Raw genomic sequence first — 26,912 nt, forward strand, 5'->3', positions numbered from 1 at the left:
AATCTTGCTCTTTGAATAAACTTTCATTGATAAATCCTTAAAATCTTTGGGGGGTTGAATATTTCTGATTGCAACTGTACATGTGTGTCTAATATGTTTTTTCTGCAAGAAAAAGGTAAATTTCAACATTAAAATCGTTAAAAGGAATCTACTCCTTCTAGCTCATTTAAAATTCCAGAAACTACGAATATGCGAATTGTGTTCGTTTCTGAAGTTTTGACGGCAGACTCAAGCTGTCTTTGATTGATCAATATTTTTTATTTATTATTAACTCTGCAGTTCCCCTCAGTCTTTGAGCACATTATTTTGATTTTATTGCCCATAACTTAACTATTTTTGGTTCACTCTCACCGCTCTCATCGGCATTGTTTCCAGATGCAGCAGGTGGAAAAGCTCTAGAAACCACTGCAGTGTGTATGGACAGACAAAGTTGAGCATTTAGCAGCTAAAAAGTCAGATATTTCCCTCAGGAGTTGTTAGAGAGCAAACAGAGCTAATTGATTAACAGTTTGCTAACAAGTTGCCATATTAACGGATAATATTTCAGTGTTGTGTTTACAGCTTCTGTTATCTGTTAATGCAAAAATATTACCGTTGATAAAATGACCAAAACCCACTAACATGCAGTGAATGTGGAGCCACACAACAACTGAACCAGCTGATATAAAATCCATATGACCCAAACTCCTTGTTTAAGCTGTCACAATAAACTGTGAATGAAAATGTCAAATCTAAATAGACAACACAGCGTCTCTTTATGAATGAACCCCACCAAAGTCTGACTCACTGCCTCCTCTGTCGAAGACTAAAATGTCGAAAAAATCAAAAGTATAGTCGAGGCTCATTCGACAGGAAGTTATCTGTTATTGTGCAATAGGAAGAGGTTGTATCCATGGTTACCTTTGTCTGACCCTTTTGTAAGCAGCAGCAAACACAGATCTGAGATACACCCTTCCAGTGAACACTATCACACACACACACACACACACACACTGACACAAAATCATTTTATAACTGTCATTCAAAACTCCCCCAAGTCTGTGTCATTTTTGCCTGGAACTTGTGGCAACTTCCACATTTAGGTTACAGAGGGACCAGTGACGAAATACACACAACACTGTGTACTCTAGTCTGTTCTTGTAGTCTCAGTCTGTTAACATCATCTTTACATAATACTTCATACTGAGTACTTATACACAACTTTACCCCAGTTTGTTTCTGTTTCGACACTACCACATGAAAAGGGATTTACCCCTCTTATTTAGCATTTATAAAAAAGATGCAGATACTAAATTGTTTCATATCGTTATAAACGGATATAAGGACATTTAGGTGTGTTAATGTATTCGTCAACTTTTATATCTTCTCCTAGCCATAACAGATGTTTAAACAGTAAATGAATGATTGACTACACAGTATAACATAGCTGTAATTATGTTTAATGATACAAAATTACACACATAAACAAATCCTCACAGTGTGTTGTAGATTTGTTTAAAACTGTTTATAAATTTGTTTTATACTTCTAACTCATGCAGACATGCTGAGCTTGAAGGGTGATTCTTAACCTGGGAAATAGACAAAGAAAGTCTGAATTCACTTACTAGATTTCTTCTGGGGGCTTTCAGCCACATCTCATGGACTTTTTTTTCATCAGTTCTCATGGAGAGTGAAGAGGAAATATTTATAAATGTATGAATACTTTATTAATAAATACAGTAAAAACAAATACTTAAGATACTTAATATGTCATATACATAAACATATTTTAACTGATTGCAACTGTGTTACAATATGTTGTCAATCATTTATTATCTGTTTATAATATAATAGTTGACAAATACATAAATAAACAACAGAAATGTCCTAATATCTGCTTACAATTACATAATAGTGTGTTATAAACCATTTATTATTTATATAATGCTTATCAATACTAAAGGGTTTAAAAATAATGACACTCATTTCTACATGTGAAATGTCCACAATTTCTTAACCAAATGGCCTATTTATGACTTGAAACTAATTCTGAGTAATCCCACATCTGGTTGTTCACCTTGTATCAGCAATCCGATCTTTGAGTGCATGCGGGAGGGCTAAACGGTGACTCACTGGATGGCCGAGATACAGTAAGATGATAAGAGAAGTGAAAGTGACACAGGACAAAGTACAGCACATTGGTGATCTGTAAACCTGCAGCTACAGGCTTCTTTACTTTCTTTTTGTACTCTTCAAGCTGTTTTATTAGCTAGTTATATATTATACTGCATTAACAGCTCTCTAGTTGTTCATATTATCTGCTGCTAAAATATAATTAACAAAGATGACTCAAAATGACCCAGTTGTACAGAAAACTCCGTAAAATAATGTATATATTTTTTTTAGTTTTTTAAAGCTGCAGTAAGTGATTTTGGACCACTAGGGGGCAGCGAGACTCCAAAATACCCTGTAAAGAAACACATTGCACATCTTTTTAAGTCATAGTTAATGTGTTGGGTAGGGCTGGGTATTGTTTATTTTTTGATACCAGTGCCTACAATACCTGAGTTTACCTTTAGTGATAGTGCAGATTCAGATTAATAACACAAAATATAGTCAACATATAAATGATGGCATATTATAGGTTAAGATTTATTGATTCACAGGTTGAAAATACAAAATGTTGATGCCAACTTTTGAGACTTGACACGACTGTAAGCCCAACATTCACTGACATTTTAGCTCCACTAAGTTGCTGTTTAACATTAGATGAGAGGGTTGGTGAGAGTGTTGATCCTGGCATACTAAAAGCAATGAGATAAAAGTGCCGGGGCTGCAGAGCTGGGTGTTAATTATCTGTGGGTTCTGCATAATGCCACCCTTTCACATACACTGAGTCATTTTATTCAATGTTTATATCAAAAGTACATATTTTTTCATGTTTGTCTTGCAACACAAACACAGGCTTAGTTTTTTGCTTCTCATATAGTATTATATTTGACCGTAATAAGGCACAAACCGAAAAGCTCTGATGATGAGAACATTTTGTAGTTGCCTATATTTTTTTATATAATATTCTTTAAATGCCCCACTCCACATATTTAGCTATATAGTATAGTCAGTGTTGGAAGAAGTATTCAGATCCTTTACTCGTGTAAAAGTGAAAATGCTTTACAACCGGTAAAAGTCCTGCAATCAGAACTTTATTTAAGTAAAAGTATGTAAGCATTATCAGCAACATTTACTTAAAGTATCAAAAGTAAAAGTACTCATTCTGCAGTAAAATGGTCACTGTCAGTGTTTCACTAAGATATATGATGTTTTGGGGTTAATATTACTGCTGCATTAATGTGTATGTTGCATTTTACTGCTTGTTGTTAGGTTTTACTAATTTTAACTACATTATATACTGTTGGGTAGTATATTCTACAGTGATACATCATATTCTATAAGATCATCTTATGTTTGTAGCGTCGTTGCTCTGTGAGAACTTTTCATTAACTCAGAAAAACAGCCGTTTTCAGCTTTGTGACGATGGCTTTACACCTAGTACAAGGGGGTTTAAAACAGAGATATAAAGTTGCATAAATGGAAATACTCTAGTAAAGTACAAGTACCTCGAATTTGTAATTAAGTAGAGTACTTGAGTAAGTACTAGTCAAAAGTAGTGTATTAAGCTGCAATACACCGTATTCACCACAGGGTCGCAGACGTGAAACTACTAATTGTGCCTACAAACAATGACTACAACTCCCAGCATCTGGCTGAGTTTACGGAAGTGGGAGCCGTTAGCATATGGTTGCCTCGTTTTGGTGTTCAGGGTACGCACCGGCTATATTCCGCGCCGGGCGGTCACATAGAATACATTGTAAGACACCAGAACGGGGCCCACTAAGACACGAGAACGGGGCACACAGGTGAAGTAAAACAAACATACCACCAGTGAGACGCGACCGTTACGACGTGCGAGATGTAATGGTTGTTGTTGTTATAGTTGTTGTGCATAGCCTAGCATGTTTAGTTAGTAATATCGCGTGATATAACGTCGGTTATAGATCAATGAAGCCGTTAGACTCAGATGAGGAGGAAGCGGAGCAGCTGGGGGCTTACCAAAAGGAGCTGAGACGTAAGTTAACCGTGCTAAATTTGCTAACAGCTATAGCTAAGTTAAAGAGAGAGGCTTTAAATGGTCAGTTAATGTACAGTTACTGTGTTACAGCTGGGTGTCTTGAAAAGGTGTTGTTTACAAAATGCCTGTAAAGTTATGTCAGTGAATCTACAGTACCAAGAGCAGAGGGCGGTTAAAGTCGTGTCACTGCCACCTGTTGCTCTGCGGGCAAACTGATTCCAACTGACGAACAAGCATCCTCAAGGACATCACAGTCTAAATTGATTATAAACCTGAATGCTATCTATTTTTTACAATTCCTGTACTTTAAGCTATATTTGGCCCAATCACATCAGATATTCAGACTTTTCTTGGTAGGAAAAGTGTTACTATAACGTTAGAGATGGCTGTGTTTAAATGAAGTGTCCCAGTAAGCCATGACAGTGTGCCAGCATGCACAATATCAGCTAGCTAAATAGTATGCAGCTATCATTGTTAAGTAATGTTTTTAAGAAAGAAAGAAAACGAGGAACTGTTTGTTTACCTTTATTGGTTTTGTGAATTCTTGCACCAAAATTACGTTAAGATTTTGGCTTATTCAGTAATACTAGAATGAACTATAAGATTAATTTCGATGTGGAAACGTAAGGCTCCTCCAATTCAGTGTTCTGTTAATTGTGTATGGAGAAGTCACTTAATACACATTACAAACTGTAGTGGTTGGCAAGTGTTTTGCCCCTTCTTCTCACTTCTGTGGTCCTCTCTTTTAATTTATAAATTAATTAAAACAAGTTCACAGACACACAGAAACTGTCATGGGGCACAGAAATAATATACTGTATGAGACTGGTGTCACTGTGTGTGTGTGTGTGTGTGTGTGTGTGTGTGTGTGTATATTGGTTTCAGAGCGGGCCAACCAGAGCATACAGCAGCTGAGCAGTACTCTGGAGCAGCTGAGCCCTGATGGAGAAGAGGAGCTCAGAGGCAGTGATGGCAGCCTCTTCGCCACCACGGCAGAAGAGGACAAGGCTGCATGGAGCCAAAAGACACAGAGCGAAGCAGGTGACTCCATGATTAGTTGTGGGACAAAGACATTGCAGTGCACCACCTGGAGATTTCCCTGCTCATAATCTTGTTGACACAAAAGTATAATAAAATACTTCCTGTGTGTGTGCTTGTGTCTGTGTCTTTTGGCATTGTAGTTAATCAGCTGAAGAGCCTCCTACTGAAGCAGTGCAGAGAAATTCCCTCCCCTCTCTCTCCTTCAAAGAAACAGTCTCCATCCAAGGTAGAGTATGCAGCTTTGCATGGCTAAACATATAAATGCATTAGACCTGTATTACAGAATTATCCAGGATAGGACTAGGATACATTCTCCATAGTTAAAAATGGTAAATAGTTAAGGCTTTTCCTTGATATCTGTATTTTTGCTTGTCATTCTGCTGTGTTTTGCCTAATTTTTGATTGTCACTCTTCTTTCCTCTGTTAGAGGGTACAGCAGGAGGGAAGGTCTAGTTTGCCGGCTTTTCAGGATTTGGTCCCAATGATTCACAACCAGTCAGAGTACATCCAACACCTGGAAGCTGAGGTCAAATTCTGCAAGGTTTGTGTGTTTATATTTTCTGTCCTTTTTACTATTGTGCTGATTTGGATACGTTTGGATTAATTTGTCTGTGTGTGCGTGACTTCAGGAAGAGCTGCAGGGGATGAAACAGCGGATCAGAGTGGTGGTTGTGGAGAATGAGAAGTTGCATTCAGACCTCAAATCCAAAGCGGATGAATCTCTGAAAGACTACACGATCCGAAACTCCATGGTAATGTGTGTGTGAGGGCACACATATGATAATATGTTAAATAAAGGATGAAATAATTGTGATCTTTTTTTAAAAGTTACAGACACTAAGGTTGCCTCTGTCCGTTACATTACTCTGCACAAATTCATATGGCTCATCATGTGTTCCTCAGGTGAATGAGAGTATGGCAGCAAACAGCCACAGTGCCTCCAATACAGGCCACAGCGAGCTGCAGAAAGCCGAACACACCACATGGAAAAATGAGCTGGTAGGGATGATGGATCTGTTCTCTCCTCTCGTCCACGTACTGCTCTGTACTGTTCTCCTCCATCTCCAACCCACATGATTCTTAGCAGTCATGAAACTTCTGCAGTATCATAGATTTTTGTGTTGTGTATTTTTTTTTGTGAAGTTCAAATCAAATTATTTGACAAATGTGCTACTTTAAAAAATAATATATATGGCTTCATATTGTGTTTCCAACTTGTTTTGTGCATTTGTTTGCAATTTTAAGATGGAAAACCATCAGACCAAAAAAGGAATATATATTTCATATAGATTATATATATAGATTCATTATGTTTCCAAAGTATTATAACAATATAGTCTGTTCTGAAAATGTTTGTGTTCATCAGGAACAATTGAAAGTGATCTATCAGGCCCAGACTGAAAGCTTGGAGGCTCAGGTCATCTCCCTCAGGTCAGTGTACACTCCAGCTACGAAGCCATGGACTACGCCTTTTCTTTACTCATCTCTTTCTCACCCCTTTTGTCTCTCTGTTTCTCCATATCTCATCCTTTGTTCCATCTTCAGGAAGGATCTGTCGGTCAGTCAGAAGGAGTGTGAGGAGGTGAAGGTTCGTCTGAGGCACAGGGAGAAACAGGCTGCAGATGCACTGAGGGCTGATGGAGCTCCCCGTGTGGCTGGATTGTGTCTGAAGTGTGCGCAGCACGAAGCTGTGTTGGCTGGGACTCACACAAATCTGCATGTTCAGGCCATTGACAGGCTCACAAAGTCAGTGTAACACACACAAACACAGTTTTTATTATTATTGTATGTGCATAGCTAAAAAGGAAACAAAATATGCAAAGAGATACAAAAATCATTTTCCCCATGTTTTTCACGTGCATTTTCTATCTATCGTTTATCTTTTAGGGAGCGTGATGAGTTACTGGTGGCTTTGCGCGCCGTGCGGGCTAGTCAGCAGGAGGCGCAACAGAGGGAGTGGTCAGCCTGTCTCCAGGTCAAGCAGGCTGTGGAGATGGCGGAAGAAGCAAATCTGTACAAAGCTAGGGTCAGAGAAACATATACACCTTTAAAATTGTGTTTTCTCTTCCTTCTGTGGCTGTTTACTTGGCTAACCTTCTGTATCTGTGTGTGTGCATATAGGTGGAGGTGCAGTGTGAGCAGTTGTCCAGGGAGATGGCTCGACAGAGGGAACAGCTAGAACGAGAAGCACAGGCCCTGCAGGAGAGACTGGCTGAGGCCAGAGAGGAGGGCCGAGCAGAGGCCCGCAAACAGAAAGAGGAGCTGGCACATACAGTAAATCTAGCTTATTCACTTCTTGTGTGTGTATAGAGAGCTACTGGATATGTATGTAGTTCCAATCTCAAGTTCTGGTTGCTTTGAAATATGGAACTATACTTGAGTATTAATGCACAAACTAAGAATCACTCCACATACTTGTGTGGTGGTTAACAACACAAAACGTTTGGCAAAAATATGAAATTAAAATTTTGCTATTTGATTGCAATATTCTTATTTAAGCTCCTACAGTTGCTGTAAAGTGCAAACAATGACAATCTTGGTTATCAATGTAATGCCCATGGAAAAACTGTGTGTGTGTGTGTGTGTGTGTGTGTGTGTGTGTGTGTGTGTGTGTGTGTGTGTCAGGTGTCCAGCCTCTCCCAGCATGTTGCTGAGTTGGAAGGACAGCTAGATAGAGCTCACAGGGACAAGAGCTCACTGACCAATCAACTGGAAGATGCTCTTTGCAAACTTACCAGTCAAGACCAAGACAATACCAAGGTACGCTGTGCGATGTGCATAAAAACCTTAAGTCAACATGGATGTATTGTTATTTATCATTGGTTTTAACTATTTGTTCCTCATAGTGTACAGTTTGAATCAGCTTGATTCAGGACAACTGGTACGACTGTTTCAGGAGAATATGGCAACAGTGTTGCAGTGAAAGAGAGAAATGCACTTTTGCTTCTAGAGCATCACCTAAAAAAATTACGGCTTTAGCTTTGAAGGAACAGACGTAAAGAACACTCAGATGCAGTCTGGACTGTCTACTTGTAATGCTTTTGTAAATCCACTGGATGGCAGCAAAGGTTTATCTATTTCAGGATTTCTTTTCAGCTGTTGGAAGGTTAAATTAGACAGGAGTGCATAAATACGTTTAAGTTAAGGTAAATAACCGAGCTACATGTAAAGATGCTTAGTTCAGGTTTTAATAATGTTGTATTGTAAAAGTATGGGTATATATTAATGCAAATTTTAGCAAAGCAGTGACAGCAGTTAGTGGGCTGCAAGGTTTTTTGCTTGAATTGGGAGACTCGGGTTCAAGCGCTGCATGTCAGCAAATATTCAGCCTGTTGAAGTGTCTTGAAAACACAGAGTCCTCACAAACTCTAGTTTCCGCTCTATAGTTGACCCTGAGCTCTAATTGTGATGGGTGAGGGCAAATGACAAAACAAGTGTTTTTGATTGCAAATACTAATATATATATTATTAGTAAATAAATAATTATGAAAAAATGAAAGTAAACATCAAGAATATAGTAGCAGTAAACTTATAAATAGTCAAATGTGATTTTATTCACTTAAATGGGTGCTTTCAGGAGGAAAGATCAGTTTTATAACATACCGTATTTAGATCAGTGAGCTTTAGCCTGTAAAAAGAAAGTCTCATTACATGGCCGGGTCTGATGATTCAAATGAAGGACCTTCCAAGATAAGGATAGGGTAAAATTGGCAAATGATGAAGGAAGGGACAGGAAGTAATATTTGTTAATCAAAGGACTGACTGTTTTTAATCAGTCCTTGTCATCTCTAGGTGTGTGTGGATCTGCGATATCAGCTCAGCCAGGCCCAACTGAAGAAAGAGGAGGCAGAGAGAGAGCTCCGGGAGCTCAACACCAAGACCAGCAGACTGATGGAAAAGGCTGCTCAGGTACGTCTGCAATCAACCCATTCATTAGTTTAGATTTAATAGATTAATTAGATTAGTTCAGTTGCTTTTTAGTTGATAATTTAGTAAGCAGTTACCATTTTTCGAAGAAGCTGTGTAGGTGTAAGAAGCAAAATCCCTCAATTATTTATTTCCAAACTTCCAAATTTATCCCAATAATTTGTACAAGCATTGTTAAATAGAATGCCTAATACAAAATATTAATTGCACTGATATACTATTTTACATTTGGAGTCAAACTTTTTTGAATTTTATATCATCAAATCATTTCCTCATCCCACTCAACCTTTACATGACGTTGAAATCAGCCTTTAATGTTTTGTTTGTCCGAGGGCATAAGGTGGGTTGTTGTGAAAGATTTCTTCACCTCCTCTTCCTTCTCTCCCTCCATCTCTGCGGGACAGGAAGTGGAAAGGCTGAGCTCAGAGCTGGTTGGCTGTCGGCAGCATTTGGAGGCAGTCCAAAAGGACGGGAGCCAATGGCAGGCCGAAGCCCTGAGCCTAGCAGAACAGCTGGCAAATGCCCAGCGCCAACTGCACCTCACCAGGTAGTACCTAATCCTATTATACATGCCACCACACACACACACAAACACACACACACACACACCGCTCCCCTCTGCCCAGCTCCTGCCCAGCTTAGCCCAGTCCAGTCCAGTTCAGACCAGCACACCAACTGTACCGCACCAGGTAACAGCTAATCCTATTATACAAACCACACACACATAAACACACATGCGCGCCACTGTGCCATGGTCCCGGTACCAACTGGACCTCACCAGGTCACCTCTAATCCTGTTAAGCATGCCACAACATAATGCAACACACACACACGTATACACACACACACAAACACACTGCCCGCTCTGTGCCACCAGGCCAGTGCCCAGCCCAGCAACAGCTCCAGCAGAGCCAAAATGGCGCCTGAGCCTTTCTTCTGTCCCTGGCGCGCGCACACACACACACACACACACACACACACACACACACACACAGACACACACACAGACACAGACAGAGAAAAGTGTGGCTGATGGTCACTGGACAGCCTGGCCTTAGTGCCACCTGCCAGTGCCCTGCACCCGTTCTCACGACAGGCGCTACCGGCTCCCCTCCCTTTTACCTTCATCTTCTATCTTGTCTCTTTCTATCTATTTCTGCATCTTTCTATCTATAATTCTTTCTTTCTATCCCATTTTGTCTCTGTTTCACTTCCTTTGTTATTCTTTTATCCATTTATCTCGCCCATCCATATATTCATCTATCTATCTTTTCCACCTGCACCTCTTAGCTGTCATTTTTTTGCTATCCTTTATACTTTAAACGTTTCCGTTTCTTTTTCCTCTGTCATCTTCTCTTTCATCATCCTCTCTTACCCATTATTCTTTTTTTCTCTCTTGTCCTCTTGCATTCCTCCCTTCTCCTTTCCTGCCCTCTGTCCCTCCTGTCATCCGCTGGCTGCTGTTCCTTTCCACACCAGCCACTGCCAGGGCCATGCCAGCCCATGCCAGCCGCCCAGGGCACTCTCTCACCCCCGCTGCCCACAGCCGAGGTGTCTGAGATGGGCACAGATGTGGCGGTGGTGCCCTGTGGTGCTGGAGGCTGCGGGATGCAACTTTGTGTAATCTATGTGTGTGGATTTGTGTTTATGTGTCTGTCAGCTTGGTGGTATGTGTGTGTGTTTTTGTGCACCGCAGCTCCCGGCTTGATCTGTGTTTAAGTGTGTTTGTCTGTCAGCTGGCCAGTGCTAACACACTGGCCGCATGGCGGGCTGTCGTGTGTTTAAGGGATGAGGCAAGGAGTGTGTGTGTGTATTTTGCAGCCAGCTGTGGAGAATGACATGCATATTAATATGGCAACATGATGACTTTGACCTGTACTAGAGGAGCCACTGGACTAAACCATTTTACTGCCATGTGTGCGGGTGTATGTGCATGAGAGAGTTTATAGTTTTATCTATCCGCAGACGCATACTAGATGTTTGACAGCTGTTGACTTGGCTGAGCATGTAGCCATTCAAATTCAATTTTGGTCATTAGCAGTGAAAGCCACTTCTGATACTGATTTAATATGGATATTTCTTTTCCTTCAGTAGTGCATGAGAAGCATGCTATGCTAACATTCAGTATCACAAAATTATATATAAAGTCAAGTGTAGAGCTAGAGCTTTTAAAAAGCAGTGTAGTCATCAATTACGAAACCTGGATGACACACAACAGTCATAAAAACTATAAATCCCCACTGTGATTAATTAAAAAAAAAAAAGGTGTTGAACAGGAACACCTTATGAAGACCTGTATGTCTGTGTGAGGGCGCAAAATATTGTCACAGGATACAAGTTCACGAAAATAGTTTGCAGACCTACAGACTTAGAGTTAGGCTAGATAATTGTTCAAATATGGGGATAACGACGAACACTTCCTTCAAGGCATTCATAATTGTGTTACAAACAGAGAGCTTGGAGAGAGAAGTTCAAACCCTGCTTACTGTCTCAGCTCCGCACACCTGGTCAGTCGCTGCGTGAAGTAGGCATGATTGGCGGTTCAGAAATTGTTGGACGCGGCATCCCAATTCAGACGAAAGGTGTGGGTGGAGGGGGATTTAGACGATGTTCGACCATCTGACAAGCACCTCGGTTGAAGCATACTGACGCCTTCAGATACATAAAATACGCACAAATTACTTTTTTAGCCTTAGAGTTGCTACAGGCCATCACTGTGTCACTTTTGATATTATGCTCATCATTACACTCAAAAGGTGTATTGAGGACACACTGAGGATTTAGGTTTCTATTCTCATCTCATCACTCACAGTTAAGCTCTTCAAGCAGGCTTGTTTTCCCAAACTTGGTGTTTTCTTAGAAGCTCATAAAGTCTTTCCAACCATCCATTGATCCATGTCTGTTGAAATAACATCAGTGTTTTTAAAGATGAGGTTGAACAGGGTCTTTGAGATATGTGCAGATGAAGGAGGTCATCTAACAAAACAGGGGAATTGGAAATTTCTGGAGCAGCGAGCATCAAACACATCCACATGTCACACACACACACACACATACACCTGCTGAGATTTGGTCACAGTCTTTGTCGGTCCTCAGGCCAGCACTACGTTTTTTTTATTTTCCTTTTTTGTTTTTTCCTTTTTTCCTTCACTTGTCATGTTCTCTATTGCTTTTTTCTCATGCTGTTCCAAACGAAACAAATAAACCTCAAGCGATTGTCTCCCTCCCCTCCCTGTCTCTACCTCGGCCCCTTTCTCTCTCTTTCTGTCTATCTGTGGGCCTTCTGGGGTTATGCAGAACTACATGTAGTTCATTCATAGTCATGCCTCTGTTTGCCCTCTCTTGTTGTTCACTACAGAGCCATGCATGAGTCTTTGTAGCTGTTGTGGGCTGGTTTGTGTTACTGTGTGTGTTGTTAGAGTGTAAGAGTGTGAGATTCACAGTAGTGAGGCTGGAAGGCATTTGTATGACCAGCCTTGGAAGGCAGCTCTTTGATTCTCTCTCTGCAACTTGCTCGCTCCCCTCTTTCATTTGGTCCTCCTCTCGTGGCTCAAATGATCACAGCCCGCCTTCAAACAGGGGACATGAAGCACAGATAGCCTCTGTTTGATTTCTGATAGACCTACCTTCCTTTCTGATAAACACATACGTATGCACACACACACACACACACACACACACACACACACACACATACATATTTGTTTGTACAACTGCATGCCTGCAAATGTGCACACTGATACGCACATCAGTCGAATCCACATGCCTGTACACACAGACTCAAACACATCCACTCACACACACAGATGCATGCACGCATCCGGGGGTCCCACGGCGGCTGGTGCGCTGCGCTGCGCTCCAGGATTGGATCATCAGCCAGCTGTGAGTTGGACAGCCCAGGATCTGTCCTAATCCCCGCCACTCTGTTCACATCGCCTCACATACACACACACACACTCCAGTCCCGGCCCCAGCCCAGCAGAGGGCTTTACTAAGTTTGTTTTGTTTGTTTACTCCTGTCTTTCTTCACTTTCTTTCTTTTCTTCTTTCCTTGTCTCCATCCGGCCTTATCTCTCCCAGTGTTGTGATCACAGATCCCAAAGGCCATAGTGAAAACTGCCCAGTATAACTTCTGTTTCAACACATGCCAGATAGGCATGAATGTGTAGATGTGTGTGTTTGCCTGCGTTAGTGTATCCATGGTTAGTTGAGACCTGTGTGCCTGCTTTGTGGTTTGGACGAGTTGAATTCTGCGAGGCCCCAAATCTTCCACCAGTTTTGTAATCCCCATGAAATCAAGCATCCATGTTCATGAGGGTGCTTGCTTAGAGCTGTAGATGGACGTGGAGTTGAAATTACTTCAGTGAATAAGTTTACTTGCTGTCACTTTTTATCTCGTCTCACCTAGAACTTGTGACTATGGACTCCTGGGCCAGAAAATGTCTGGACATGACTGTTAATCTGATCTGTGGTTTATATCATGGGCACTTTCAACACACAGTTGAAGAAAGGAGTAGAGCTTTCCGCTGAAAACCTCCTGGTAGTGAATTGGATCAGGAGGCCGGCCAACTGGAAGTATGGGGACTTCCAGTTGGCCTCAAACCGATGATGACTCAGGAAAAGGAGTCCGGGCCTTGCCTAGAGTACTCTCAGCAAGGAGGAGAACTGCTGACCTTGACTGAGGATATTGTTATTGGAGTTTGGAGACTGAGAGACGACATTTCCCATCTCTCTGGTGATGATCACTGTAGTAGTAGTCTTAAAGCCTGGCAGTGGCATGGTGGGGGAGCTTATGTTGTAAGGGACAAAATGAAGAGCTTGGACACCACTGCTTGAAGCGGTATATAGGCATGTGATCAAGGTATCCAGGGCATGTCCAACTGGGAGGAGATACCAGGGCAATTCTAGAACACATTTTAGGGATTATATGTCCCACGTGTCCTGGGAATGACTTGAGATATGTGTTTGGGGAAGCTGTGACGTGTTTGCTTAGCCCACTGCCACTGAAACCTTGTAAATTGGAATCTTTTTGATTGGATGCTGAGATCTTTTACCCTCATTGTATTGTTGTTTGTAGCACTATTTCACCCAGGTCTAGTTAAGAGAGGAGGTAACAGAAATGAGAGAAACTGTGAAAAAGTCTTCAGCTATAAACATATCATATCTAGAAAAGAATTATTCAGGTATAATATAGAACAAACCAATACACCAGTACAACCAATGCAGTACAAAATTGGGCAAACACTTGAAATGTTAGGAGATGAGGGATAATGTAAATTGATCAATAGCAATGAAGCAGTGGGTAAAACAGACAGGCAAGCAGGTTGCTGGAGCTAGAAGGGGAGACAGATAGTGTTCCTGTGTTTTAAGGCCACATTCTCCTCTCTGTGACCCTGAAATCAGAAGATGGATGCTGAGAGGTGGAGGGCTAAAAAGCTCCAGACCAACCGCTGTGACTCTTATACACAAAGTTTCCCAAACTCTATTAAACATGTCACGCTGCTGCTCTCTCTCTGCACCTCTACCTAGTTCTCTCTCTTTTTTTTCCTCCCCTCAGTTGTAGATCGTGATAGCAAGGTCTGGAAAGGCGGTGAACAGAACTGTGTGTGTGTATGTGAGGGCGGAGAAGTGTAAATGAGGAAGGTGAGGCAGCAGATGCCGCGTCCCGCCAGAGGCTCGCTTTGAGCAGCGAGTGAAATCTGGGCGCGACAAAACTGCTGCAAACCAACTCGGCGGGAGGCCCTTGTCCAATCACGGCCCGGAATAAAAGGGCCGGGGCGCCACGCGGGCTGCAGTCGCTCAGGAGAGGTGGGGGCCATAATGAACCTTCAAGCGCTGCCAGCGAGCGCACACACACTTGAGCACAGCATCTTTCTTTCTACCTGGCGTTAACGGTGCCTAACCACTGTCACCACACACATGCACGCACGCATCCTCCGCAGCAACTGTGTGCGTGACTTTTTGTGTGCGTGCGTGAACACACATGCATGAAGTGCCCTCATTTTGTGATGTGTGTTGTTTGTGAGCGTGCAATTAGATGAGTCTGTGTGCATGCCTTTGTGGGAATGTTAAGTGTTGATACCTTTGGGCTACACCTGTGTCTGTGAAGTTTGATGTGTGTGTCTCTGTGTGACAGCAGCGGGGCAGTGCCAGGTATGAGGCTTGCTGTGTGTTTGCGTGTGTGTGTGCGTGTGCTTGTCTGGTCGGCAGCCATGTTGTTGGGTAGCAGATGGCACCATGGTTGGCAGGGGAGGGGCTGCTTAGCACAACTAATCAGACAGTTACGGATAGGGCAGCTGGGAGGGCCGTTGGCCAGCCGTGTGTGTGTGTGTGTGTGTGTGTGTGTGTGTGTGTGTGTGTGTGTGTGTGTGTGTGTGTGTGTGTGTGTGTGTGTGTGTGTGTGTGTGTGTGTGTGTGTGTGTGTGTGTGTGTGTGCCACAGAGTGCCATGATGTTGACAGTGGTGGGCCCGTTGGCCCAGTGACGAGACCTTGCCGCGTTCTTCTCTCCTCGCTGTCGGAGTGCCCTCTCTGCCATCCTGCCTTCTCACCTCTCTCTCTCTTGCACTCTCGCTGTCTCTCTCGCTCAATCTGTTGAGACCTACTTGGTCTTTTATCTTCCTCTCAGTTTCTTTGACTCTCCATCTCCTTTTGTCTTCCTGTCCCACTGTCTTACTGTCTTACTCTCTGCTGCATCTTTCCCTCTCTGGTCTTTAATTGTAAGTTCATCTAGTTAATTTAGTGGATGTGACAGTAATTAAAACAGAATGTGTATTTTTGTCAAGCTGCGCACTAACAAATGGAAATATAACCCACTTTAAAACAGCTCAATGGAATCAGCACTAAACCTAAAACTCTAACCACTAAAAAATGTGGCCTCTTGAGCAGCAACATTTCTTCTTTCTTAACTTCAATGTTTTACACTTATAAAGTATGATAAAGTAGGTCTGATGTGTGTATGCCACAGACTTGATCAAAACAAAACTTCCCTTTCATTGTTTTGTTGTTTCCATTCCTCTGCTTATGTTTCTTGTCTTCTACTATCACTTTCATCTTTGCGTGTCTAGTGTTACAGCAAATCCACTAAGCATAAGACGTGAAAGCTAGGTCTACATCTAAGCTAGTTGTCAGTACTGTAGCTCTCACAACTGTTCTCCAATTGGCCTTCAGTTTTCAATTATTTCAGTTTGAGTGCCAGGATTACATTTGGTATTGATTTTATACACTAGATTATTAAATCAGTTAGGATATAGGTTTATAATCCATCTAGTGCAAGGATGGACGGTTCCTCACCTCTTCCTCTTTAGGAGACAAGTTTTCTTTATCCCCTCACATCTCTTTTCTTGCATCCATCCATCATCCTTCTGTTTCTTGCAGAGGATAAACAATACCTTGAGCCCCTGTAAGCATGCCCCACTAACTGTGGAATAGCATGAACGTATTTGCACTAGAAATATCATAAAGGTTAAAAATGTAGATACTATAAAATCAGCAGTGGAAAATCATACACAATAAGTACCAGGATTATTAGGCAGAGCTGTAATATGTCCGTCCTGCAGGGCTGGGAATGGATAGAATAGACAGATCGCTGACTGGGAGACCTCAGGCAAGATGGAGGCAAATCTGTCGGCTACAACTGTTGTCACCCCAGCCAAGTGTGCCCTGGGACACTGGCCTACATACACACACACTACTGCTGGAGGACAGGGAGAGCACCAGCCCTCTGCCATCCACCCACCATCCACTCTCCACCTTTACTGATCTTTTTTTGCTTCTCAAAGTATGTGTATATATCTGATGTTTTCTTAAATACCTTGAAATACACCGGAACATGTTAAGAAATGTCTGGATGTTTGCTTACAGGGTTTAGTGAGCAGTTTAAGGAGACTGCACTGCTCGTTACTGTATTGTGAGTGCAGTGTGTGGATCTTGTGCATCCTGAATGAACTGTGTGTGTGTGTGTGTGTGTGTGTGTGTGTGTGTGTGTGTGTGTGTGTGTGTGTGTGTGTGTGTGTGTGTGTGTGTGTGTGTGTGTGTGTGTGTGTGTGTCAGTCAGTCATCTGGTCAACTTTGTGCCTTCACACACCCCTGCTGTGAGGGTGGCACCATCAGTGACTCTACACTGTGCCCACTGCCCAGTAGGCACAGCTTTCATCCAACATGACAGAACTTCTCTCTGCTGTTCCTTTCCCTTCATTTCTCTCTTTTACCTCTGTCGCTCTCTTTTTCCTGATTGATCTACCCTTTTATCTTTTCATCCTCTTCATTTTTATCCTTCATATAGCTGCTCTTTGTTCCCTTTTTCTCTCTCTCTTGCCTTCAATCCATCCCTTTCACTCTGTTGCCCTTTGTGGGCACAGCGGTGCCAAGCATTGCCTCGTAGGTAGCAGGGCAGTGCCCCCCATCAGCAGATTGTATCGGAAGATGATCACAAAGACCGGAGCAAGAGATGGCAGGGAGGAAGATGAGATGGGTTCAGCTGAGTGGAGATGTTCTGGAAGATACAGAGGAGGAATAGTGGAAGAGACACTGGATGTGAGACATTGCCATCAGTTAATAAAATAATGCTTTACTTGAAATCAATCAAAACCATTGGCCCAAGTTGACATTGTATGGCATCTGAAAGGAACCTCCAATAATTTCAGAGATTTTTTTTATTCCTGGCATATACATGCATTCTCACACAATGCGTTGAAATTATTATAATTTTAATAATTTTTTAAATATTAATTATATTTTTTTTACGGTGTAATGATTACCATAAGAAGACCTAAAATGAAAGGCAATCCACATAGGTTGTGATTTTTACTTTATAAACAGCCTTTACATTTTTTCAGAGATGAAAATACTTCAAAAGGTCTGTTGCTGCTTTGCTACTTACAGCTTTTGTTTATATTCATGCACATGGTGGAAATGCCAGATCTATATTTATGCATATTGATGTGCTCCTCGTTTCAAATAAAGCGCTGTGTGAACCAGGTTGAAAGACACATTGTGACACGACCCTGATGGTGACGCTATTTAGTAAGGAGATATAAGTAGGCGATTAAGAATGGAGAAGATGATACCGAGGCTGGAAATGGAACGAAGGGCAAAAAGGAGAGATGTAGATGAATGAAAGTGTTGAGAATACAGAGGACGTTTTGAATGTAGAGAGAAGATGGCATAGAGGAGGCAAAGGGGAGCAGAGGAGAAAAGCAGGGAGGTTGGTGATGGTGTGTTTATGAAGGCCGGGCACCGGATGGGCACAAGCCCCCCTACAGTTCCATCTCCAGCCCCAATCCCCCCCACTGAGTTTAAAAAGCCTCTCTTTGTTTTCCACCTCAATGGCCACCTTTCTCTCACTAGGCATTTGATCTAATGGCCCAGAAGCACAGACACAGAGGAGAGGAGAGATGAGTTTGAGGTGGGTGTGGGAGAAACGAGGGTAAGAGGTGAGGAAGTAAGAAGAAAATAGAGGAGTTCACTGAAGATTACTTGGCGCATGTGTTCCTTCCTGCCAGTTGCCCCCAAGCTTGTAACTGGGTGGGAGGGGGGAGGGGCGTTTGAGCGACATCAGGTATGTCTCAGGTGTGAAGTGAATTCTAACACAGGTGGATTTTGCTCACACTAGGAGAGAAAACTCCATGTGGTATAAACTTTTAGTTTCACACCTTTCTCTCTCACTGCTCAGTTTTCTCTTCATCTTAAACGTTCTCTGGCATCTCTCATTTTTTCTGTCTTGTATGACATGTATGTGCATTGCATGCAGATTAAATATTTGATATATACTTGTAAACATTTTATTTTATAGAAATATATATATATATATATATTGCACTCCTGTCCGTCCTGGGAGAGGGATTTCCTCTTTTGTTGAGATTTGTTCCATGTTTTCCTCATTCGAATCGAGTGTGGGACAGAGGGTGAGATTGTAAAAACCCCTGAGGCAAATTGTTATTTGTGATATTGGGTTATATACATAAAATTCTCTTAACCTGACTATATTGTGTGTGTGTGTGTGTGTGTGTGTGTGTGTGTGTGTGTGTGTGTGTGTGTGTGTGTGTGTGTGTGTGTGTGGCGGGTGAAAGGTCATGGAAGACAAGACACACATACATAACACTGTGATTATTCACTAAAAGTCCCTCATGTGTGTATGTATGTGCGAGCGTTTGACAGAAGCAAGTTAACACTGTTATCACAGAGGCAGCAGAAATCCAGCTGTTTATCTAAACGTGGGCCACATTAATGAATTATATAATTCACACTTTAATAGTTTTATGTGTATTCATACTATTTGCTCTTCGTAAATGTTTTTTTCTGACCTATGTTGACTTCCATTGAATTACTTTTCATACTGCTGATGCATGGTGTCTGCTGCAGTGAACAGATATCAAAATGAAATATATTGGGGATAAAAAGGTTATTGGCATGAGTTTTTCACTTGTTTTATAGTAAAAACAAAAAATATTACTTTTGTGGGTGATTTAATAATTCATGCACGAAATGGTTCATTTTAGTCAGGTTCTCAGTTCAGAAAAAGTTTTAGATAAACTAAAACTCTTCTCAGCATTTCAGCATGCTTTTATCTGAAGAGTGTGCTATCGCCGTTTTAATAATGAACCATACTAGGCTATTTATGTGGCCCACGTTTAGATAAACAGCTGGATTTCTGCTGCCTCTGTGATAACAGTGTTCACTTGCTTCTGGCAGCAGAAGCCTGGGCTAAGAGTCACACGTGTGCATGTACTGACGCAGGATGCGCACACAGACGTACGCACACACGCACACCTGTGTGTTACGAGTCACGCATACACATGCTGAGTGGCTGAGTTGTATTAAGATGCACATACATACACACGTGGGACTAATCCCATCAGAATATGTACGTGCGTCTTGTCCTCAGTGACCCTTTTTACCCCCCATAGTGTGTGTGTGTGTATGCTGATGAATGGTTTATGTTTAGGGAAGGAGGAAGGGGTACAGTAGCCATATTGAAATGAATCCCAAGTTAGTTAACAGTAATGTTATGGATTGTATGTAGGAACAGAGTAATTTTCCTTCATTCATATACCATGTGTTATACACTTTATAATGAGAAGTAACTTGAAGCTGGTATCCTGATTGAAATAATAAATTTTAGGCAATAATTTACCTTCTCAGTTGAAATTGATTCGACCCCCGGCCCTGCCACATATGCTACCCACAACTATTTCTGTAGGGCACAGATTTGACACTGACGTTGAGTCCTGGGTTTCTGGATTGGGTCAGTATGGGAGCATATTGTACGTATGCTGTGTGTTTATTTTTAAAAATCACAGATGCTTGCGCTGCCAGTCTGCTCTTCCTGTGTTAAGACCATCAGTCATCTGTGCCAATTAAGAGTTTTTAAACTTCTCCCGCTCTGTTTTGTGAGCAGATAGATGATGACAGAGGCCAATCAGCAGCTAATTACTTCAGTTCTTCTCTGAGGGAATGTGTGCTGGTAACAGCAAATGTTTCTGTCCTCGAGGGTCGTGCATTTGTAGCTGTCTGTTTGCACATGCATGCATTTATTCATATGCATGAGAGAGTGAAAGACAAGAGAGTTGTTCATACTTAGGCACGTGTTTGTGTTGGAGGGGGAGGGCAAATGTAATTTTTCTTTGCTAATTTAACAGTTGCAGTTTTTTGTTTTTCGGGCATGATTGGCTCACCACTGACCTTGGTGTTAGTGGGGGGGCTTTAGCGCTCCTTGAAGAAGAAAAGAGGCTTGGGCCGCCCGCTGTAAACAAAGTTGACTTGCCGACAGATGGATTGAATGACAGAGAGGCTAACTGAGCCAGGAACGGGCCTGGCAGCATCGCACTGAGCAGAGAGAGAGGGAGGGAAAGAGAGAGAGAGAAAGAGAGAGATAAAGGGGGGGGGAGAGAAGAGGTGGCCAACAGGAGAGGAGGTGTGAACAGGTGCAGGGCCGCTGAAGGAAGAACCAGCAGATGGAGAGAGACACAGCCAGTTTAGTTACAGGAAAAAAAGGGTGGGAGGGAAAAGAGGGAGGAGGGAGAGATGGAAACAGCAGAAAAAAGGATCGGAGCAGAGATGAGAACGCTCTGGACGGATAGATGGATGGATAGATAGAAAGATGGGCTGGGAGTAAACAAGGCTGCATCAGGCCGCCTCTGTGTTTGTTTCATAAAGTAGAGCAGCGAGATGAAGGGAAGGGTGTCAGAAGGAGCAGAGTGATTGACTTATATCACCCCAAGGTTTAATGAAAATGTGCTAAAACACATTGAGGTGCGTGTGAGAGAAAATTGTGTAACACTGTGTGCGGCCTGCTACATGAAACAATCCCGATGTTTATTGTGCGCAGCATCACCGATACGCGACGAAGCAAATGTTCAATATGTCCCTTTATTTTCTCTGCGGTGCACTCATCCTTTGTTGGCAGTATTGGTTAGATAGGCCTACACAAGGCCTCCGTCTCACTGTCTCTCAGTCACACACATAAACAAGCACATTAGCAGAAATCATCTTTGTAGTTCTGCGTATCAAACTGTTGAATATTAATGCTGTCTGATTGATGCAGTCTATCATAAATAGCTGTGGATCCGCTGGAATTCCTCCACAAAAATGAATCATCTCGAGTGTCACCATTGTGAGCAGCAAATAGTTAACAGTTGTAATTCTATAGTAGAGTATCAGCTTATGTCAGTTAAATCCTGTCAAGATCAAGTCTCATCAAATGATTGAGCTTTGGATCAGTTTAAATAACTGATGTGAATGGAAATGCAATCAATTTTTTAATAATATAAATATATAGTTAAATAAATCAATTTCATTTCAAAAGTATGATTCATGTTTTATTGTTGTTGATACTGTTAATTAGATCTTCGTTAAAAGCAGTCAAAGATATGACAGTTGTGATTTGTGTTGTAGGCTGGGTTCGCACTCTGTTCACCTGTATGTTAATTTCACATCTGTTATTTTGAAACACAGGCACATCGTGGAGTATAAGTATGAATATGCACTGATTTAAGGAATTGTTCATTTTTAGTTTGCGTAACCTTTTCTGTATATCATTTATATACAGTATGTGTATTTACCTCTTTAACTTGCTTTTGGTAACTGAATGCCTCCAAAATGTAACTCAAGTTTGAAGAGAGCTTCATCAATCATGTTGATGTTTTTTAGTTATTGAAATTAGAACAAATTAAGGTCATATATTTTGTGTATTTTACATGTACACATAGTTTTCCCTTATTTGTTTGTTTATGTGTGTGTGTGTTTATATACTGTTTGACTTCAGTTTGTGTGGATCTGGGTGATATTGTGTTTATTGGGAGAGTATAGTCTCTTTTACTTTAGTCCAAACAGCGGTCAGTGGTGTCTGGCATTGGCGAATGTCTCCAATTCCTCCAAGTCCACCGTCTGACTCCAATTTGTGCTCGTTCTCTGATAAACCGCGGCATTTGGTGGTTCTGGCGTGGGATGCCGGCTGCACCATGGGGTGCTGCAAACTCCGGGCTTGGTCAGGCCCTGGCACCCCACATCTAATGGGCAACAGCTTGAATAGTGCCCACTTAGGCAGGCAGTGCAGACTGGGCCCCCTCTTCTTTCTCGCCGCTCTAGCCAGCTAGCCAGCCAGCCACCGCCTCTGCCACCTCCCACTTACCCAGCAGCCACTGTACCTGGCCGCAGCCCCAGAGCCATTCCAGCCTACCTTAGGCCCCTGGCCCATGCGGCTCTCGCCATACTTATCAAGCTGTCCTACAGTGCATCAGGCCAGGCATATACAAACAGGCCCAGCTATCCGCTAACTGAACATTCAGTCTATTGCCTCCTAGGCCCAAACAAGAGTTCCTGCCACAGGCAGCAACCCAGAGCCCATTCACCAATTAGCTGGAAGGCAGATTATTGTCCAGGGAGAATTATCCAGCTCCAGCCCCACATATTCAGCCTCTGCTCTACCCGTCGCCCTGAATGCTTGCTCCAGGGCTTGGCTCTCCACTGACGTCTCTCTTTTGCTTTCTCTTTTTTTATGCTTTAATTTGACAATGTCCATCAGCAGCCATTTTGTGACAGCATTTTGCAAGTAAACATGTTGCATTTGATTGGGGATACAAAATGGCGCAGGGGGAAAGAACCACATAACTTAGCCTGACTTCCCAGCTTTCAGGCGCTTGTCACAGGGATTTGAACCCTCAGGCTCCACTTATTGAACGGAAACTTAAAATCAGCAACTCTCCTCAAGGTTGCTCCACTCCCACCCAGAAATGGAGACCTGACCTTGAGTCAGTTCTGTTCTGTTCTGTACAACTTTATTAGGTTGTACTTATAAAATGTTGGTTCAGTGGATCAGCGAGACCAAACAGATGCCAAATGTGTAGCTCTCTGTGTTTTTGCTTTTCTATCTTCTTCTGTTTTTCATCGCTCTCCTCTTCCTCACCACCACTATTGCTGACTGCTGGAACTTTCTGGCGGTCTGTCTGATGCTAATTGGTGGGTAAACAGGTCTGGTGTGAGTCCCCCCCCCCTCAACACACACACACACACACACTTGCACACAAACACACACACATAGACATACACAAATACACACGGCCCCCTGGAACCTCTTGCAGGACCAAATGGCTGGCAACGCCTGCCCGCCATCTCCCGCTGAGCCCTGGTGTGCGCTTTGGTGGCTCAGGCTGCTGTTCAAGCCCAGCGGGGGTTCATTCGCTCACACACACACACTCACACACTCGTATGCGTACAGATACACACAGTCTCCTTGTGTCCCCTGCACACCCGCCACCCGCTTTCACACCCCAGACAGCAGGACAGCAGGAGAACACACACACACACGAAGGAACAGACAGACGCGGTCACTTTAGAGATGCAGGCCAAGCGCTGTAGGGGAGAAAAGTTTTCACTTAAACTGGAGAATTCTCTCTTCATTAGCGCCTTTGGACTTCAGGAAGAGTTCTGTTTATTTGTTCGTTTTTTTTTACTGCCTTTGTAGTTTTTCTTTTCTTTCCTTCTTTGTCTGTTCCTCTGTTGTTTGGCTACATTTGGACTTGGTTGAGTTAGGAAGTTTGGTTCAAACAGGAGTAAAATGCAGCGTTGTTCAAAGCCTGCAGGGATAAGCACCTTATTTTGCATCTTACCTGCAACAATTTTGATATTGAGATGAATGAAAGTGGAGATTAAAGTGATTTGATCGCTGACAAACATGCCTTGCTAGTCGGCAATCCTGCTCGAGCTAAGAACACTGTGTACTACGGAGTCATACAGTTATTTGTATGTAGACCTCATATAAGTACAGTCCTCTTGTAAAAAGCAGAAATGATCGATCAACTGATGTTATGTTGTTGTCTTGTAATGTGTGTTTTGGTGTGGTTGGAAACTGAATTATGTCTTTTCTGTCATTCTCTTGTTGTACAGTGCGTTCTCTCCTCCTGCTTTCTTCCTCTCACCTGTGTTGATCCATCAGTCTTTCTTCAGTATTGATCTCCGTCACATACATCAAGCTACTTTTCCTCCTATTTTGCACCAGAAACAGTTTGACAAGTATGATGGAATTTATGAAGAATACACCAATCATTTGATCCTGCTGACCCTAAATGATATACTCTAAACAGGCTGCTGGTATTTGACTGATGACTGGTTTAGATTGATGGGCCTATTTGTTTTTCATGTGGAAATCGACACTAATGAGTGTCTGGGGCATTTCACATCAGTTTTCACATCTCATTTTTTTAAGTGTGTTTTTAATATGATAGTCTGTATAATTCGATTCCACTTAAAGGCACAATCTGTGATCCAAAAGTAAACTGTAAAGTGCAGCCCTGTCACCAAAGTATAAGATTAGAACCTGGTCAAACTGATTGACATGTCTTTAAATGCATTGACCAACAGTTAACCCAAGTAATTAAGTTGTTTGCGTTAGTGTTGTTTGTAAACAAATTAGTAAAACAAGCCCATAATAAACCTCATCTTTAAATGGTTAAAGAAATTATATATTTTCCGTGCTCCACCACCAGCAGAAGATGAGTAATCAGTCATCTCAAGCACAGACTAACATTTAGTGTCTATTTGGATGAAAACTGATTTTACACATACTGCAGGTAGTCGACAAAGTTATGTAATCATTTTTTACTTATTGCATGATATCATCCTGGTCCTTTTCACCAGACAGGACAGAGAGAGTGCAGAACAGGCTCACGAGGAGGAAATGGCGTCTGCGACTCTTTCAGCGCGGGAAAGGGAGCGAGAGCTGGCTGTGCTGCTGGAGCAAACAGAGGCTCAACACCAGCAGAGAGGTCAGTGCTTTAGCTGTGGTCTTGACCAAACATACTGTCCACTTCTATTTCTTTCCACTGTCATATCAGTTCTTTCCTTTCTCCTCCATATTTTGCTCATCAAAGGAGCATCTTTAATTTACACAAAGATTCTTGTGTAGTGGAACCTCACCCCTGATGCAGCTGCACTGCAGTTCAAATGTTCACTAGAAGTGTTTCAGAGGTGATCGTCTTCAAGCAGTCTGTCCCTATCCCTCTTTTTAGAGTTCTTTTGCCAACAGTTTTTGTTTTACAAGCATATTGAATACACATTTGCAGCTCATTTACGATCAATGTGATGACAGAAACTTTGCATGTACTTAGGTAGTTTAAATTACTGTACGCAGCACGCCGTCTTATCTTCATTTTCTATCTGTATTTCCTTGATAGTGTGTATTCGCACACAAGGAAAATCATAGCATCTCCTGTTATACAGACTTTCAAGAAGAGACATAAACAAGAAAAAGAAATCCAATACCTAATGAGTTGTACCATTAAATATTTAATTCATATCCATTGAATAGATATCAACATTTATTTACATTCACATTTTACTTCAGTAGGTTTACTTTAGGCCACTACGGTACACAGGCATATTAGTTGTCTTACACAGAGGACTGCGCGTGTGTGTGTGTGTGTGTGTGTGTGTGTGTGTGTGTGTGTGTGTGTGTGTGTGTGTGTGTGTGTGTGTGTGTGTGTGTGTGTGTGTGTGTGTGTGTGTGTGTGTGTGTGTGTGTGTGTGTGTGTTGGGGGGACCAGAACAGAACAAAGCAGAACTGAACAGGATGAAGCACACAGAGTCAAAATATCCAGAACTGCAAGGAGCAAAACAGCAGAGTTGATCAGGGTCAGCTACAGAATGGCAGCCATTGAGCTGGGAGGGTTTTCGGTCTCTTCCTCAAGGACACCTCAGCAGGGTGGAGCTGTGCTGTTACAGGGTCTTGAACCTGCATCTTCCAGTTGAAGGATGGTTTTCCCTTCTTACTGTGCCACCTTGCTCCCCACCAGCACAGCATGGCCAGAGTGGGAGGGGATGGACAGGAACACAAATCATTTGAGCTGAACAAGACTGAGCTGAAGTGACCTCAAAAGAGCAGAACAGAAGCCATAAGAGGAGAAGAGAGAATAGCCGGGCAGAGCAGAGGGAAGGTGATGAGACCCAGCTCAGAGCTCCCTGTCTGTCTGCACAGCAGAGCTGCTGCTGCTAGCACATCTGTTGCACCATCTGGATCCCCCCCCGTCACACCCACCCACCCTCAACCACTCTCCCCCTCCCTTCTCCTATCTTTTTATTTACCTGTGGTTCCCTTCAACAACCAGGGAGCCTGCTGGTACGCAGAACAAAGATGGAGGGTATAGAGGGAGGAATGGATGGAGGGAGGGGAGGGGGAGGGGGTAAACAAAGGGTTTGTTTCTGGCGCGTGTCGGCAGCACACATGTTGTCTAAAGAGAGCTGACATCAGAGCACAGCAGGAAACTGTGGATGGGGAGGGGATGGAGGGGTGGACGTCCTTTAGTAGCCCGCATCACTTCCTCTCCCTGTGCAACCCAACAGACG

The 26,912-nt window shown here is 42.5% G+C and overlaps 1 protein-coding gene across 2 annotated transcripts in view; it reads left to right on the plus strand.

The window, feature by feature from the left end:
- Positions 1-4,038: 4,038 nt before the first annotated feature.
- Positions 4,039-26,912, plus strand: part of sdccag8 (SHH signaling and ciliogenesis regulator sdccag8) — a 43,168-nt gene continuing 20,294 nt past the window's right edge. The window contains exons 1-14 of one of the 2 annotated variants that reach the window (XR_011598404.1): positions 4,039-4,105; positions 4,994-5,149; positions 5,290-5,375; positions 5,577-5,690; positions 5,779-5,901; positions 6,053-6,148; positions 6,516-6,580; positions 6,695-6,895; positions 7,037-7,175; positions 7,271-7,423; positions 7,775-7,909; positions 8,942-9,058; positions 9,481-9,623; positions 25,213-25,336. Coding sequence is in view for 1 of the 2 variants with exons in the window: in XM_070916188.1 (XP_070772289.1) it covers positions 4,039-4,105; positions 4,994-5,149; positions 5,290-5,375; positions 5,577-5,690; positions 5,779-5,901; positions 6,053-6,148; positions 6,516-6,580; positions 6,695-6,895; positions 7,037-7,175; positions 7,271-7,423; positions 7,775-7,909; positions 8,942-9,058; positions 9,481-9,623; positions 25,209-25,336 (1,723 nt within the window). In the remaining variant the exon portion in view is untranslated. Of the gene's footprint in view, positions 4,106-4,993; positions 5,150-5,289; positions 5,376-5,576; positions 5,691-5,778; positions 5,902-6,052; positions 6,149-6,515; positions 6,581-6,694; positions 6,896-7,036; positions 7,176-7,270; positions 7,424-7,774; positions 7,910-8,941; positions 9,059-9,480; positions 9,624-25,208; positions 25,337-26,912 lie in introns of both variants that reach the window. The other variant, XM_070916188.1, reaches the window with a different exon arrangement.

The sequence above is a fragment of the Enoplosus armatus genome, chromosome 12 (assembly GCF_043641665.1).
Source record: "Enoplosus armatus isolate fEnoArm2 chromosome 12, fEnoArm2.hap1, whole genome shotgun sequence".
In the NCBI taxonomy this organism is placed as follows: Eukaryota; Metazoa; Chordata; class Actinopteri; order Centrarchiformes; family Enoplosidae; genus Enoplosus; species Enoplosus armatus.